General features: G+C 52.7%; 2 protein-coding genes across 10 annotated transcripts; one reads left to right on the top strand and one right to left on the bottom strand.

The window, feature by feature from the left end:
* Positions 1-5,198: 5,198 nt before the first annotated feature.
* Positions 5,199-7,822, bottom strand: MED11 (mediator complex subunit 11). Its single transcript, XM_035135362.2, has 3 exons — positions 7,619-7,822; positions 7,117-7,247; positions 5,199-5,675 (listed from the first exon to the last, which is right to left on the bottom strand). The coding sequence occupies exons 1-3, from the start codon at positions 7,749-7,751 to the stop codon at positions 5,538-5,540; spliced, it is 402 nt and encodes a 133-aa protein (XP_034991253.1). The 5' UTR covers positions 7,752-7,822; the 3' UTR covers positions 5,199-5,537.
* A 33-nt stretch (positions 7,823-7,855) lies between these two features.
* Positions 7,856-16,588, top strand: LOC118094737 (autophagy-related protein 16). Of its 9 annotated transcripts, none has more exons than XM_035135356.2 (9): positions 7,856-8,099; positions 9,623-9,713; positions 9,804-9,879; positions 10,117-10,190; positions 10,464-10,694; positions 11,798-11,860; positions 13,370-13,466; positions 15,953-16,025; positions 16,115-16,281. In XM_035135356.2, exons 1-9 carry the CDS (start codon positions 8,009-8,011, stop codon positions 16,144-16,146), a joined length of 828 nt encoding a protein of 275 aa, XP_034991247.2. In that variant the 5' UTR covers positions 7,856-8,008; the 3' UTR covers positions 16,147-16,281. The 9 variants fall into 9 exon arrangements, with proteins under 9 accessions (XP_034991247.2, XP_034991248.2, XP_060137988.1 ...); XM_035135357.2 differs by having other exon boundaries at positions 13,370-13,449; positions 16,115-16,259; XM_060282005.1 differs by lacking the exon at positions 15,953-16,025 and having other exon boundaries at positions 16,115-16,588.
* Positions 16,589-16,591: the final 3 nt, after the last annotated feature.

Raw genomic sequence — 16,591 nt, 5'->3', positions numbered from 1 at the left:
AGTAGAAAAGAAGGAAGGGAATAAAGAAGGAAAGAAAAAGAAAGAGGGAGAGAAGACAGAGATAAAGAAGGAAGGAAGGAGAGGGAAAGAAAGAATAAGAATGAGGGAGAGGAAGAAAGATGGGAAGGACGGAAGGAAGGAAGGAAGGAAGGAAGGAAGGAAAGAGGGAGCAGGAGGGAGAGAGGAAGGAAAGAGGGGAGAGAATGAAGAGTAGAAAAGAAGGAAGGGAATAAAGAAGGAAAGAAAAAGAAAGAGGGAGAGAAGACAGAGATAAAGAAGGAAGGAATGAGAGGGAAAGAAAGAATAAGAACGAGAGAGAGGAAGAAAGAAAGGGAAGGGGGGGGGTCGCCGCCTTGATTCAGCGCCAGAAAAGAGCGTGAAGGGACCCAGGGGCAAAAAGCATTTCCCGTGCAGCGTGAGGGAGCGGGTGTCCGTTTTAGGAGACGTGCGTAAAGCCTCAGAGTTGCACATTCGTGAGGCTGAGCCGCTGCTGAGCTCACGTTCATGAGGCTGAGCCGCGGCAGGAGGAGGAGGAGGCGGCGGCAAGAGGAGAAGGAGGAGGCGGCTTGCCGGGTCGGTGTCCATCAGCGCCGTATGGAGAGTCCCGAGCCTCTGGCAGTGCTCTGTAGCACTTTGAATCCTCCTCCTCCACCACGCGGCGCTGCTGGGTGCTTTGTCTGTGCTTCAGCAGCAGCAGCAGCAGCCGTTTCCAGGCGCCGAGTCATGGCAGCAGGAGGAGGATTCAAAGTGCTACAGAGCACTGCTGCGTCGCAGAGGCTCGGGACTCTCCGTGCGGCGCTGCTGGGCGCTGACCCAGCAAGCTGCCTCCTCCTTCTCCTGCTGTGGCTTGGGGTGCTGCACGCAGCGCTGCTCCGGCCGCCTTTCTACCCCCCCAGGCCCCAGCTGTTTGTCAGCGCTTTGTTGGCGCGGCGCTTCAGCAGCAAGGTCCCACTGCTGGGTCCCGCTGGCTGGGATGCTCGGCGGGCCACATGACGAGGTCTGGCGGGCCGGATTTGGCCCCCGGGCCTTGTGTTTGACACCCGTGGTCTAGTCCAACCCCCCGCAATGCAGCAGGAATCTGAGCTCAAGCAGCCGGACTTCAATTGAAAGCCAGCTTGACTTTACAGTTGACCGGGGGGGGCTTCTCCTGCCCCCTTTCCCTTTGTTTCGCTTCCTACCTTTATTTCCCCAAGTTTTCACCTGCGGGGAAGGTCGGTTGCACAGGAACAAAGGGATAAATTGCACAGGAGAAAGGGGGGGCTCTTTTATGGGGCGAGCCCCTGCCTGGACTCCCCGGGAGGCGCCTGCAGTTTGCGCCTGCGCTTTCGGTGAGCGCCGAATCCCGCTTCGCGCATGCGCTCTGGGGGTGGGTTCTCTTGGCTAACAGGAACAGAATATTGGGGGGGGGAGTAAATCCCGCCCCACATAAATGGATGCAGGCAGATTATTTGAACGGCAATGCCCGTCAAGTGGGGGCTTGCTCGGCCCCCTCAAATATTTCATGGGGGGCGCTGAAGCCCCCTTGGCTCCTAGGAGTGGGGAGGGGGCTCAGGACCCTCAGAGGCACCCAAGACTAGGACTGCCATCTTTCTAAAAGTGCACATATTCGTTTCATCCATTCCACCTCCTGACTGAAACTTCTTCCCTCAGATGTTTTCCCCCTCAGTTTGGTCCCCCCCCCGCAAGGAATATCAGATCAAGTCAATGGATGGTGCAGAAATGGCACAAAACGGGAAGAATAAGGAATCAAGAAGAGAAATAATTTTCCATAAAGAACGGGGGGGGGGATTTGTGGATGACCTCCTTAAAAATTATTGCAAACAACTAAATACTTTAGCAGGATTAATCTAAAATCAAAGCAAGGTTACAAGAAAATTAAGTAAAAGGTATAAAGTGGGAGGTGCAGTTTCGGAAGCGATTTTATAAGAAACCACGGAAGGGTGGAGGGAGGTCAAAATGTGTGGTTAGTGTTAAACTGAAAATAATAAACAAAGAAAATTTATTTTTTTAAAAAGAAAAACCAGAAGTCTTTCCCTCAGTTTGTGCTTCTGTCGGACTCTTTCCTCTGGCTTCAGGAGTCCTAGGTGGGGGCGCCTTCCCCTCACATCCGTTTTCCCCTCACAAAATATAGAAATTACTGTAGTAATTTATTCTCCTTGTGGGTTTTATTTGGGATAATGGCAATACCCTCCATTAAGGATGTAGTAGCAGATCCCACCACTAACCTCGTCCCACTCGCTGCCCCCAGAAATAGAGCACAGTCCCCCGGCGGACATTATGCCGCTTCAAGGAATGTCTGCCATTTGCCACAGGCCATTTTGGGGGGGGGGTCTTGTGTGAGGGAAGCTTCCACCCAACGAGAAAAGTTTTGTTTTCAAAAAGAAGTTTGTGAAACAAAGTTGGGTCAGGAGATACGTTCTTTTGGGTAGAAGTTAGCTTATTCAACTAAATATAAGATTATCACAGGCTTAAACACAGTAGTAGCATATGCACAGCTTTTTCTTAAACTCCACTTGCTAAAATGAGCTGTTACACTTCAGGTAAAGAGATGGTTTCTCAGCTCGGTTTCTGCTCCTTCTCTCTCTCTGTCTCTCCTTCCCTTAGTTATAATACCAAAAAAGAGGCAACACGTTGCCCAATTCCTCTTTTTACGGTATTTTGACTCAAGTCTGCAACACGGGTTGTTTCATTAACCTTTCCTTAGTTCTGGCAGGTGGAGCAGTCCAATAATCCTTTGGACCCAGCCCAGGTTCCTTCCCAGCCTTTGGCTCCCTTTTTCCTCTGTCTCCTGAGGTGTTTTATTTTAGGGACTGGATCCCCTCCCTCTCCCCACAGACTCAGCCCCCCACTTCCCCTCCTGCCCCGAATGAATCCAGCTTCCAGCCCCTCTTACTCTCTCTCTCAGCTCCCTGCCAGGCTCCTTCTTCTTCCCCCCAGACCAGAGTCACTTCTCCCTCAGACAAAGACAAAGCCTCTCCTCCTCCTCCTCCCTTTCTCCCATCTCAAAACTCCCTCAGAAAAGGCTCCTCGCATTTTCCCTCCAAAAGGGCTGGCTCCGCCCCCGTCTCTGGCTAGGTAGCCAATCAGAGAGAGGCTCTGGCCCCCTGGTGGTGTTTCTGAGGGACTGCAGCACCAGACTCTGCCCGGGCTCAGCTGTCCATCACAGCAGGGCTTTCTGTTCAGTCTCTAAAGATCCTCCGGACACCTGAGCGGCTGCATGTCTTCACTATAGCCTCATGTCTGCATTACACTTGGAACAAACGACTCGCTCCTCCACCCCCGTTCTGACTTCCTTCCTGGATTGCAAACACTGAAAGACCAGAGCAACCAGGCTGGTGCATTGCACATAAACCCCTCCAGTTGCCTGCACATTTTGTATGGTCACTTTCCTTCTAGGAGGGCTGGAGGCTTCCTTCTCCTTTCCTGAAAGCAAGCTCAGAGTCCAGCACTGGTTCCTAGCTAGACTTATCCATGCTTGCTCAGTGAACCTTTCTCTTCTCTTCTCTTCTCCTGACAGCGGGTCAGTTTTATAACAGAACAATATATTTGCAATGTAGAATTTGCTAGCACCTCTAATTCAGACACACAGAACTTGGAAGAGGACCAAGGGGTTCCTTCGGATCTCTTGGAGGCTTCCTGTGAGCACAGATGGATGAGCAAGACTCATCTGGCCCTGAAGCAGGAAGAGGTCAGGCCATTCAAATTGGGTTCCTTTCCCAATTGAGCTTATTGTTCCCCTGCCAGGCCAGGATTCCCCAAGGTGAATTGTGTGGGGTCTGTATAACCCATGTCTATCTACAGAAACTTTCCCCACTCTGAGATGGTGTCTGAGTTGTGTGTTTTTTTAATCCTATGTTTTTGTTTTGTGTGTATATGTCGATGCATTATAGGAGCAGCATTTCCTTACAGAGATTTAACAGACAGTTAAAATGGTGAATGTATGTATGTTTGATTCTGATCTGTCTCTCCATACATGCATGTGCATGCTTGATGACCTTTGCATCGAAACTGGCAAATTCCTACCTCGAGTCTCCCATCAAACCCATCCATTGCAGTGTACTGATGGCCTGAAAAAACCAAGGGAAGTGGTGAGGGTTGGCAGCCATTCCTAGAATCCTAGAATCCTAGAGTTGGAAGAGACCACAAGGGCCATCCAGTCCAACCCCCTGCCAAGCAGGAAACACCATCAAAGCATTCCTGACATATGCCTGTCAAGCCTCTGCTTAAAGACCTCCAATGAAGGAGACTCCACCACACTTCTTGGCAGCAAATTCCACTGTCGAACAGCTCTTACTCTTCCTACCATCTCAGGGGCTGATACATGGAAGATGGAGCAAGCAAGCTCCAGAGGGCAGGACCAAAGCCAACAGAATCAAATGACCAGAAAGGAGATTCCAGCTAAACATCAGGAAGAACTTTCTAATGGTAAGAGCAGTGGAACGGTCTCCCTCAGAAGGTGGTGGCTTCTCCTTCCTTGGAGATTTTTAAGCAGAGGTTGGGTGGCCATTTGTCACGGATACTTTAGCTGAGATCCCTGCATGGCATGGGGCTGGTCTAGTTGATCCTTGGGGTCCCTTCCAACTCTACAATCCTATGACTCTATTATTCTTGGGGTCTAGCCCTCCCAGAGATATACGTAGTTTGAATATTCCACACACTCCCCCCCATTTTTCTGGGAAAACCCCCAAAAAACCTGGTTTCCCCCCATTTTTTCTCCAGATTTTCCGATCTCTAAGCCCTCCCCAAGTCTTCATTACAGTGGAACCTCGGTTTATGAACACCTCGGTTTATGAATTTTCGGTTTATGAACGCTGCGTACCCATCTGGAACGGATTAATTCATTTTCCATTACTTTCAATGGGAAAGTTTGAACAGACCTCCGGAACCAATTACACCCATGCTTCAGTTTATGAACGCTTCAGTTTAAGTACTCCGCGGATCCGTCTGGAACGGATTAATCCACTTTCCATTACTTTCAATGGGAAAGTTTGCTTCAGTTTATGAACGCTTACTCCACGGACCGTCTGGAACGGATTAATTCACTTTCCATTACTTTCAATGGGAAGGTTCGCTCCAGTTTATGAACGCTTCAGTTTATGAACAGACTTCCGGAACCAATTGTGTTCATAAACCGAGGTACCACTGTACAGTGGTTGCATGCGGCAGGCATGCCAACACTGAACTGAGCCCACACCGGATGCCCTTCTGGCAGTTCTCATTTAATGAAAATGTGCATACCGTGAATCTGTCGAAAAATTAACAAACGTTTTGTAAAAAAAAAATATTGTGGAAACGCTTCATAAATATCACAAGTTTGTTTCAGGAAAGAAGCCAAAGAGGAGGAAGTCAGCTGGAAAAGGCTACAGAGACGTTGCTCTTCCTCTTCTGGGGTTGCTCCGGTCTGCCATGCAGGCAGTTTCCACCGCCGTCCCTGCCAGGTAGGCTGCTCAGAGTCCTTTGTCCACAAAGAGCAACCTGGCGAGTGCTGGCGGCCAGGAGGGGCCACCTGGGAGAGGCGTCCCCTCTGCGCCTCGGCCTCACTGCTCCAGCATCTGCTCGCAGGTCCGGGAGACTTCTCCCAACTTGACTCGGGCGTAGTCAATCCTCTTGAGGGCCATCTGGCAGTCCTTGCGGGCCGAGTAGCTGGAGCCTTCGTGGGGCTGCCCTGTGGCCACCTGGAGGAGGAGAGGAAAGCAGGCCAGGTGAGAGGGCAGCCGGTGGCTCAGAGGAAGGACCTGCCCCCAAAAGGCGCCCTTCTCCATGGTCTCCTGAGACAGAAGGATGCCAGCAACTCAGCTGTGAAGTTCACTGGGTGGCCCTGGGTCCATCCCTGTCCCTCTCAGCCTAGCCTACCTTGCAGGGTTGGTGTGGGGTTAAATGAGAACTAGGACCTGGGAGAAGCCAGGCTTTGAATTCCCCACCCGGCCACGATTAAACACACTGGATGCGACATGGGGGGGGGGGCTGTCCCTGCCTCTTTCAGCCTCTCCTACCTTATAAGGTTTAAATGCAGAGCAGGGAAAGCATGTAAGCCGCTTGAACTCCTTGGAGGAAAAGGTGGAATAACAATGCAACAAGGAAACAACATTGATATAATGTTCTGCTTGGTCCCCTGCAACCTGTTTCCCTCCCCTTCCCTCAAACTGTGCACAATGTCTCCTTTTCAAAGAATTGTAGAGCTAGAAGGAATCTCGAGGGCCATCTAGTCCAACCCCCGGCAATGCAGGAATCTCAACATGCCGTCCCCCATCCCATCTGAAACCACACTGGGCCTGGCTTAGCTTTGCAAGTCAGTTTATGATCATCAAAAGAGTCTTGCAGCAGCAGCAGCAGCCACTGCCACTGGAGGAGAGCAAGGGGGGGGCCTTCTAGCCCAGCCTCAAGTTCTTAGACTGGCCCACAAGGTGGGAAATCCGGGGGCAGGATCCGAGCCCAAATAATAATAATAATAATTTATTATTTATACCCCGCCCATCTGGCCGGGTTCCCCCAGCCACTCTGGGCGGCTTCCAACAAAACAGAAATTCTAAAATACAGAAATCCATCAAACATTAAAATACAGAAATCCATCACACATTAAAAGCTTCCCTAAACAGGGCTGCCTTGAGATGCCTTCTAAAGGTCTGGTAATTGTTGTTCTCTTTGACCTCTAGCAGCCATGTTCCCTCCTGCGGTGAGTTTTCAGCCACTGGTACCCAGAAGCACCACTGTTGCCTCTGGTTGTGGAAGCAGAGCGTGGCTAGCAGCCACAGACAGCCTTTATCACCCCCCATGAATTGGCTTCCTCACCTTTTAGAGCCACCCCACTTGGTGGCCACGGGCCAAGGAGCCCCAAGCAAGTCCTGAGCGTGACAGCACTCCCCCTTTGTGCTCTGCAGAAACTCTGAGCAGCAGCGCATGGAAGAGCATCCATGGACAGGTGGACATGATAGGACAGGTGGACATGATTGCACTTTCCAGAAAGAACTGGAGACTTTTCTCCAGCTGGAGCGTCAATTTCAACATATCACCTCCTTTTCCTATTATTACTGTGGCTTCTGGGGTGTCGGCTGGGGCTTGGCTCATGGACAGGAGCCACCCACCAGCGCCTTTCCTGTGCCAGCCCCGCCCACCTACCTGCGTGAGGTAGCGGATCTGGGCAGAGAGCTCCGACTCCACTTTCTGGACGGAGCCCATGAACTGGGATGTCTGACGCTCCAGCAGGCTCCAGTTGGGCTTCTCCTTCGACAGCTCCAGGATCACGGTGCCTGCGGGGGGGGGAGAGGGGTCGTGATGTCAGTGGGCGGGGCAAACAGTTTGCACTCTCAGACACAGGTGGATTTCCACCCAGCTCCACCCATGTGACCGCCTAGCCCCACCTGCTCCCTAGGGTCCCGCCCACTGCACGACACCGCCCCTGTAGCCCCGCCCACACTGGCTGGGAGATGGAAGCTGAAGCCCCGCCCCAGATGCATCTAAGCCCCGCCCAGACGTCTCCTCCCTCAGAGCACAGCTCAAGGCCCCTCCCCTCCTGTAAGTCCCACCTGCCCATCTCAAGAGAAGGCGAGAGCCAATCAGAGGTCCCGCCCCTCTTCGAGCCCCGCCCCTCGCGCACGTCGTTTCCCCTGGCCCCGCCCACCCGCGCTCTGCATCGCCGCGCCGATCTCTCGCTCAAGCTCCTCCAGCAGCCGCAGCCGCTCGTTGGCCAAGCCCAGCCCGTACGCGCTCGAGCCCGACACGGACGCCGACGCAGATGAGGAGCCCGCCGCCATTTCGGTCCTTCCCGGCTCCCGTCCGCGAGCTACTGGTCTGAGCCCCGCCCTCTCCTCCGCCGGAACGCGTGCGCGTGCGCCTCGCTGAGTGCCCTGCGCTCTATTAGCGGCACGTGACCCGGGGTGGCTTCCGCCGGGAGGCGTGCGCATGCGCCTCTATGAGGCGGGGTGCATTTAAATAAATTCCTTTAGAACTCCATCTCCCGTCATCCATTTCGTTCGGCGGTGCACACGTGACCCGGAAAGCGGGCGGGGCCATGCCTGGCGCTGGCTGGCGGCAGCATGTGCGTGCGGAGCTGCAGCGGCGGGAGCGGCGCGCGCGGGGCCTGCGGGTGCTGCTGGAGCGACGTGAGCCCCTGCGCGCGTGCAGAGCCCCCTCGCCCCGTCCGCGGAGTCGGGGGGGGGGGAGCGGGAGAGAGTCGAGGGAACTCCCCGCCACAAGGCGCCCGAAAGCCAGCCGGGGAGCCTCCCGGCTCAGCGCAGCCCACCCCGCCCGGAATGGCTTCGTTGGGGCTTCTTCCTTGCGGGGGAGGGGTCGCCCTGGGGCCACATTCCCCTCCAGGGGCCACCTGCTAGCAGAACCCTCTCCTCCATTCATCCTTCTCCAGCCGCCACTCCCGCCATTCAGCTTCCTTGGTTGCCCTCCTCCTGTGTCCAAAGGGGGAGAAAAACTCTCCTCTCTCCACTTTCTCTGTGACATTAATCATTTTACAAACTTCCTTTATGCTGCCTCTTCATCAACTTTACTCTTGACTAAAAGCCCCAAAGGCTGCTACCTTCCCTCAAAGGGGAGTTGCTTCATCCCCTTGATCATAATAGTGATTTTGGTGGCCCTTTTCTGAACCTTCTCCAACTTGGCAATATCCTTTTTCAGGTGAGACAACCAGAACCACACAGAGATACAGTCACATCATTGATTTGCAGAACCTCATTAATTATACCAGCATGTTTTTTGTTTGCAATTCCTTTCCCAAGGATCCTTGGTGTGGGGATTGGCCTTTTTTGCCGCTGCCACACCCTGGGCCCGCATCTTTTGGAGCTTGAGGATAGTTTCTGGTTAGACAAAAATGCTGAGAGGCTATAAAGCAGGAGCAGAGAGGCGTGTAGCCTAGCAAGAGTTTCGAGGGCCAGGCAGAAAGGACTGGAGGGCCGCTTCGCTGCCATAAAGTAGGAATAAGATCTTTGAGCTCATCTTCCTGCCGCTCTGCCTGGTGCAGAATCCTGCAACTGCTACAGCAGCCCTCGCCTCCCTGGTGCCTTCCAGAGGTTGCTGGACTACAACTCCCAGTAGCCCCCAAGTGGGTGAAGGCTGAACCACAGCACCCATTGGCTTGCGTGTTTCCTTAGCTGTGATTCCTGCACCGCAGGGGGTTGAGCTGGATGACCCGTAGGGCCCCTTCTGCTGGCAACCATTGACTTGAACATAAGAACCACCTGCTGGAGGGGCCAAAGCAGGGCCACCGAGCCCAACTTCCGGATCTCGCAGCAGCCACCCAGACTCCTCTGATGGAAAGCCGCCTGTCAGGATTCAAACACAAGAGCAGCTCTCCCCATAATTTCCAGCAAAGGGCCTTCATCCTCGCTAGTAGCCACTGATAGGCCCGTTCTCCGCTGCGAAAGTGCCCGATTCTCTTTTTAAAGCCATGCAGGTTGGTGGCCATTTGCTACCTCCTGTGGGAGGGAGTTCCGCAGGTTAATGGCATGCAGCGTGAAGAAGTTGCTTACTCTCCTCAGCCTTTTGAGAGGCAAGCGGGGCAGTGGAGGCCTGGGGTGGGGTTGCCCTTTCTAATAGCTCCTGCTCTCTCCCCCTTTTCCCAGAGACCCCCTTCCTTCCCAGCCCCCTCCTGAGAGGCTCCTTCTTGCTCTTCCAGATGAAAAGCTGCATGGCTGCCTGGATGCTATGCAGACCCTCCTGGCAGCGGCGGAGGAGGGGCAGTGGCCGGCGGCCGTGGGGTCCTGCCGGTGAGTGCACCAGGGTGAGGTGCTGGCATGGGGGGGGGGGGAAGGATGGGCGTTTGCTGAACTGGGGGGTCCTCTTCTGGCTTTTTCCAGGCCCCCCCAGAAACTGGCCTCCATCCAGGTGCAGCAGGAGATGGAGCTGATCGATGTCCGGAGAGAGAGGGAGGAGGTGAGTTGAGGCTCCGCAAGGGCCTGGATCAGGTCCATCTCCTGTGGCTTCGTCAGATTATGGAATTGTAGAGCGAGAGGGGCTTCCCCAGGGGTCATCTAGGCCAACCCCCCTGCAGTGCAGGAATCTCAAGGCTGGCATCTCTGACAGACAGCCACCCGACCTCTGCTCCCGGGACAAAATTAGTCGTGTGCAAATCTGGGAGAGAAATGAATAAACGCTGTGCTTGCTTTGCAGTTGCGGCAGCAGGTCGCCCTCCTGACAGACGTCCTGCGGGAGACGGAGGCAGAGAACAAGGAGCAGCGGGCAAAGTAGGAGTCTTGGTCTCTCTGGCCCCCCCAGTTGTGGGAGGGGAATGGGGTTCGGCCTTTTAAAGAAGCCGGGGTGCATCTGGTTCGCCAGCGTTGCGTTCCGGCGGATTTTCTTCCTTCCTTCCCCGTCTTTGCTGCAAAATTCACCAGGAGGCCGGGCACCATGCCCACAAAATGTTAGAAAATGAAATATTGCATTGCCGGGGGTTGGTCTGGATGACCCCGGGGTGTCCCTCCATGCTCTGGGATCCGGTGCTTTCTGCCCCTCTGCAGGATGAGGTGCCTGGCCCAGGATTTGGCTGCTCTGACCCGCCAGCATGAGGAGGCACAGTGCCAGGCCTGGGCGCTTTTCCAGGAGGCTGAGGGGCTGCGCCGGGAGCTGGCCGAGGCGCAGGGACTCATGCAGGAGGCGCAGCGGAAAAGGGAGGACCTCGAGGCGCGTTGGGTGCAGGAGAAGGCGCTGGAGGCCGGCCGCATGAACCAGGCCAACGAGGAGCGCGACCGGTGAGCGGAGGGGCTCTATCCAGAAAGATGCTCCTGCGTGTAGCTGTGCAGGTGCAGTCGTACCTTGAAAGCTGAACGGAATCCATTCCAAAACATTCGGAATCCAAGGCACGGCTTCCAATGGGCTGCAGGAAGCCCCGTCGGACGCCCGGGTTCCAAAGAACGTTCGCAAACCGGAACACTCACTTCCGGTTTTGCGGCGTTCGGGAGCCAAAACGTTCGAGTGCCAAGATGTTTGGGTTCCAAGGTACGATTGTAGTTAGAATTCATATCCTGCCCTTTGTCATAAGGTGTCTGGGCAGATCACAGAATAAAATACAGTGGTGCCTCGCTTAACGAATGCCCTGCTTAACGAAATTTTCGCTTAACGAAAGGATTTTTCGAGCAGAGGTTGCCTCGCTAGACGAATGCGTTTTACGAATCGCGGTTTCCCATAGGAATGCATTGAAATTCAATTAATGCGTTCCTATGGGCAAAAAAAAAATCAAAAAAAATCAATGCATTCCTATGGGATTCGCTAGACGGATTTTTCGCTATAAGAAAAGACCCGTGGAACGAATTAATTTCGTCTAGCGAGGCACCACTGTACAAGATAAAAACACAAAGGCAATAGACACAGGGTGTTAGTTAGCCAAGGGCCTGGGAGAAGAGGGGAGTTTCTGCCTGGTGCCTAAAAATGTGTGATGGGGGGGAGGCTTTTTTTTTTTAATGTCTCTCCCCCCGCCCCCCAAAATGAATACATTTTTAGGCCCCAATTGAAAATAGTCCAGGTGCCATTCAGAGAGCCCGATTTCCGGACGTGTCCCGGGAAAATACGGACATACAGAGGCCCTAGGTACAATGAAGGCGCCAGGCGAACCACTTTGGGGGGAGCATGCCACCAATGAGGAGCCACCACAGAAAAGGCCATGTTATCTTATTGCCACCCTCTGGATTTCTCATGGAGGCAGCACACGAAGAAAGCCTCAGATGAGGATCTGGGATGGTTCATAGGGAGAGAGGTGGTCCTTGGGTATGTTGTTCCTGAGCGTACATATAGTACGTATATATAAATTCTATTAATGTTTAATTGTTTGTTAATGATGGCTTCCTCCCACCCCCAGGTATCAGCGGAGAGTCCAGTGCCTCCGAGAGAAGCTGCAGGAGGCAAGGGAAGTGGCCGGCATGTGAGTCTGTCTCCTTTTTCTGAGGGAGGGCAAGCAGGTGTCTCTCTCTCTCTCTAGGGGGGCTCGGCCTCAAAGCTCCCTGGGCCACTCTGGCACACAGCACGTAATTGAACTGTGGAACTCCCTCCCGCAGGGGGCAGCGGTGGAAGGGGGAGACAAGGCAAATTCATGGGCCATCGGTGGGCCTGCTCCGTCTCCACAATGGCAGGCGGCTGTACCTCTGAATCCCAGTTGCCAGAAGCTGCAGGAGGGGAGAGTTGCCCTTGTGCTTGGATCCCGCTTGCCCTGATGTCCTTGTGGAACCTCCAGCTCCAGAGGCTGTCTACCTTGATTCCTCAGTTCTTTGGTGCATTTGGCCCTTGGGAGAACAGGATGATGGGCCCTCATTGGCCTGATCCAGCAGGGCTCCCCTTGGGGCCTTAAATGGGGGCGTTATCAGTCCTGGCACAAGGTTTTGGGGTGCCTTGCTGTCCCCTGCTTTGTGATGGGAGGGGGCAACTGCTTCAAGGCCTCCCTTATAGAGAGGGGGGAGCCATTCCCAGCTCCAGGTAGCTGTAGTGTTGGGGTTGCTTTGAGAAGGGAGGTGGGCATTCTGCACCTCACCCTTTATCACGGTGCCAATCCGGGGAGTCCTGGGGGCACCTGGCTTTTCCTCAACCGTCCCTGGGCCCCAAGCACCTCTGGTTTTCAGTGGGAAACCGATGATGGCCCCTGAAGCTTCCCAGCCCTTCTCTATGGACCAGGCCCTCAAAATTAGTAGTAGTACCAATAATAATAGAATTATCCTGTGTCTGTTACACTGGGATCCTGCATCTTGGCTGACCGCTGTGTGTGTGTGTGTGTGTGTGTGTGTGTGTGTGTGTGTGTGTGTGTGTGGATCATCCTGGGTCTGGTCCTTAGGTCTTAAAAACAAAAAACAGCAGCAGCAGGATAAAAATGCAATTAATAAATCACAGAATTGAAAGGCGGGAAAGGGCAGCGGGGGGGGGGGCTCTGGTGCAGCCCCTTCAATGCAGGAATTGCAACTGAAACATTCATGGCAGGCGGCCACCAAACCTTTGAATTATTGTAAAAAGACTCAAGCCTATCTGTATTTTTGCAACAGTTTCAGTTGCCTGTTTTTGGTAGACCGCTTAGAGATGTATTTAAAATATTAAGTGGTATTGAAATCACTCAATTCGACTCTGCTTAAAAACCTCCAAGGGAGGAGAGTCTAGACTGAACAGACTAGATAGAATGTTTTGTTTTTCACAGTCAGGTGGATGGGGTATAAATAGTATAATAATAATAATAATAATAATAATAATAATAATAATAATAATAATAATAATAATGTCCCTCTGTGGGGAAAGCAGGGTGTCGTTTTCTAAGAAGAGCCGGTTTGCAGAGGCTGGCCCTGCCTTCTGAACAGCAGCTGCCTTTGCTCTGAAAGCCCCCCACTTTTTCTTATGAAAGTGGGGCATCCCACTGCCTCCCCCAAACACAGTCTGCCCCTCTCTCTCGACACAGGATTCCCAGGCCGGCAGCTGCAGAATCGTCCCCAAGTGACAACACCTTCAGCACGTCTTGCGAGGAAACCAGTGTAGAAGGTGGGAGCAGCCCAAAGGTGGGTGTGGGGTTGTGGCTGGGTGTGTGTGTGTATTTATTCAAGTAAGCTGTGCTCCACCTTTCAGGCGATAGTCTTCCAGGGCAGAAGGTTTCTTGGAAAGCTTCAAAATGCATTCTCGTACCATTTGATCTTGTGTTTATTGTGATCTTGAAAACGATCAAGGGGACTTGGTAGACCATGAGCGAATGGCGTGATGCAGCAGCAAGAAAGGGTGAATGCTATTCTAGCAGGAGTCGAGTGTCCAGATCAAGAGAAGGAATAATACCGCTTTATTCTGCCTTGGTCAGACCCCACCTGGAGTCCAGTTTAAGAAGGATGTTGACCAGCTGGAACATGGGCAGAGGAGGGCAGCCAAGATGGAAACCAGGCCTTGTGAGAAATGGGGGAAGGAGCTGGGGATGTTTAGCCTGGGAAAGAGGAGACTGGGAGGAGAGATGAGAACCATCATCTGGTATCTGATGGGCTGTTCCATGAAAGATCATAGAATCATAGAGTTGGAAGAGACCACAAGGGTCATCCAGTCCAACCCCCTGCCAAGCAGGAAACATCTTAAAAGCATTCCTGACAGATGGCTGTCAAGCCTCCGCTTAAAGACCTCCAAAGGAGGACACTCCACCACACTCCTTGGCAGCAAATTCCACTGCCGAACAGCTCTTACTGTCAGGAAGTTCTTCCTAAGGTTTAGGTGGAATCTTCTTTCTTGTAGCTTGAATCCATTGCTCCGTGTCCGCTTCTCTGGAGCAGCAGAAAACAACCTTTCTCCCTCCTCTATATGATATCCTTTTATATATTTGAACATGGCTATCATATCACCCCTTAACCTTCTCTTCTCCAGGCTAAACATACCCAGCTTCCTAAGCCGTTCCTCATAAGGCATCGTTTCCAGGCCTTTGACCATTTTGGTTGCCCTCTTCTGGACACGTTCCAGCTTGTCAGTATCCTTCTTGAACTGTGGTGCCCAGAACTGGACACAGTATTCCAGGTCAGGTCTGACCAGAGCAGAATACAGTGGTACTATTACTTCCCTTGATCTAGATGCTATACTCCTATTGATGCAGCCCAGAATTGCATTGGCTCTTTTAGCTGCTGCATCACACTGCTGACTCATGTCAAGTTTGTGGTCTACCAAGACTCCTAGATCCTTTTCACATGTACTGCTCTCAAGCCAGGTGTCACCCATCCTGTATTTGTGCCTTTCATTTTTTTTCTGCCCAAGTGTAGTACTTTACATTTCTCCTTGTTAAAATTCATCTTGTTTGCTTTGGCCCAGTTGTCTAATCTGTTAAGGTCATTTTGAAGTCTGATCCTGTCCTCTGGGGTATTAGCCACCCCTCCCAATTTGGTGTCATCTGCAAACTTGCTCAGGATGCCCTCAAGCCCATCATCCAAGCCATTGATAAAGATGTTGAATAAGACTGGGCCCAAGACAGAACCCTGTGGCACCCCACTAGTCACTACTCTCCAGGATGAGGAGGAGCCATTGATGAGCACCCTTTGGGTTTAGTCAGTCAGCCAGTTACAAATCCACTGAATGGTAGCATTGTCTAGCCCGCATTTTACCAGCTTCTTTACAAGAATATCATGGGGCACCTTGTCAAAGGCCTTGCTGAAATCAAGATAGGCTACATCCACAGCGTTCCCTTCATCTACCAGGCTTGTAATTCTGTCAAAAAATGAGATCAGATTAGTCTGACATGACTTATTTTTCAGAAACCCATGCTGAGTTTTAGTGATCACAGCGTTCCTTTCTAGGTGCTCACAGACCGTTTGCTTAATGATCTGCTCTAGAATCTTTCCTGGTATTGATGTCAGGCTGACTGAGCGGTAATTGTTTGGGTCCTCTCTTTTCCCCTTTTTGAAAATAGGGACAACATTTGCCCTCCTCCAGTCTGCTGGAACTTCGCCTGTTCTCCAGGAATTCCCAAAGATTATTGCTAGTGATTCTGAAATCACCTTTGCCAGTTCTTTTAATACTCTTGGATGTAGTTCATCTGGCCCTGGAGACTTGAATACATCTAAACTAGCCAAGTATTCTTGTACTACCTCCTTACTTATTCTGGGCTGTGTTTCCCCTGCTGAATCATCTGCTCCATATTCTTCAGGTCGGGCGTTGTTTTCTTTTTTGGAGAAGACTGAGGCAAAGAAGGCATTGAGGAGTTCTGCCCTTTCTCTGTCCCCTGTTCGCATTTCACCATCTTCTCCTCTAAGTGACCCCACTGTTTCCTTGTTCTTCCTTTTGCTACGGAGCAAGCTGGTTTTCTCCTGCTCCAGAGGAGACGACTTGAGGCAAGGAGATTCCAGCTAACATCAGGAAGAACCTTCCTGTCTTTTGTTGGAGGTCTTCAAGCTGTTTTGGGGGCCACCTGTCGGGGATTCCTGAGTTGCGATTCCTGGATTGCAGAAGTTGGACTAGAGGACCCTTGGGGTCCCTCCCAACTCCTCATTCCTGAAGTTCCTAGAGCTCCTCCTTCCTCTGCTTCTAGGTTTCAGAAGCAGGGCGAGCCGAGTCCAGCCCTCCCCAGGCCTCATCCCCTCTGGGTCAGCGCGGGGCTGCAGGTACCCTTGTCCCTCCTTCCTGGGGAGTTGGGGGGGGGCAGTGAACCTTCTCCATGTCCTTCACTTGGCTCCTCTCTTTCTCGCCACAGGTCCGATTCCTGAGGCAGCCCCCGCCCTGTGAATGCAGCCTGGCCCTTTCCGAGGAACATCTGCACGGCCGTCGGTGGGCTTGCTCAGTGGTCACAGCACGCTTGCAATTGCACCCAGGTTCTTTACCTGGACCTCAGGGTGGGGGGGGGGAGAAATCCAGCCGCGACTGCATGTCACGGAGAGCGTGCTGGTTTTGTGAATTGCTCAGGAAAAGGGAGCTAGCCACACCCCACAACCCAGGAGTCTACAAGTTTTTGGGGGTGGTGTGGCCTCAGCCCCCCCCCCGGATGGGCAGCTATCGAAAGCCCCACATGGCTCTTCTTCTGCGGGGGGGGGGGGGGGTCAGGGAGCGTCTAGCCCCACAGCGGTGCAGCAAGAGGGGAGTCCTTGCTGCAGATCTGAGAATCTCTGGCAGGGGGTGCTATTTTCACAGGAGCCCCCTTTCCACCGTTTTTAATGCTCAAACCACTTAATAA

Source organism: Zootoca vivipara, chromosome 13 (assembly GCF_963506605.1).
Source record: "Zootoca vivipara chromosome 13, rZooViv1.1, whole genome shotgun sequence".
In the NCBI taxonomy this organism is placed as follows: domain Eukaryota; kingdom Metazoa; phylum Chordata; class Lepidosauria; order Squamata; family Lacertidae; genus Zootoca; species Zootoca vivipara.
This window is presented reverse-complemented; position numbering and strand designations above follow the sequence as displayed.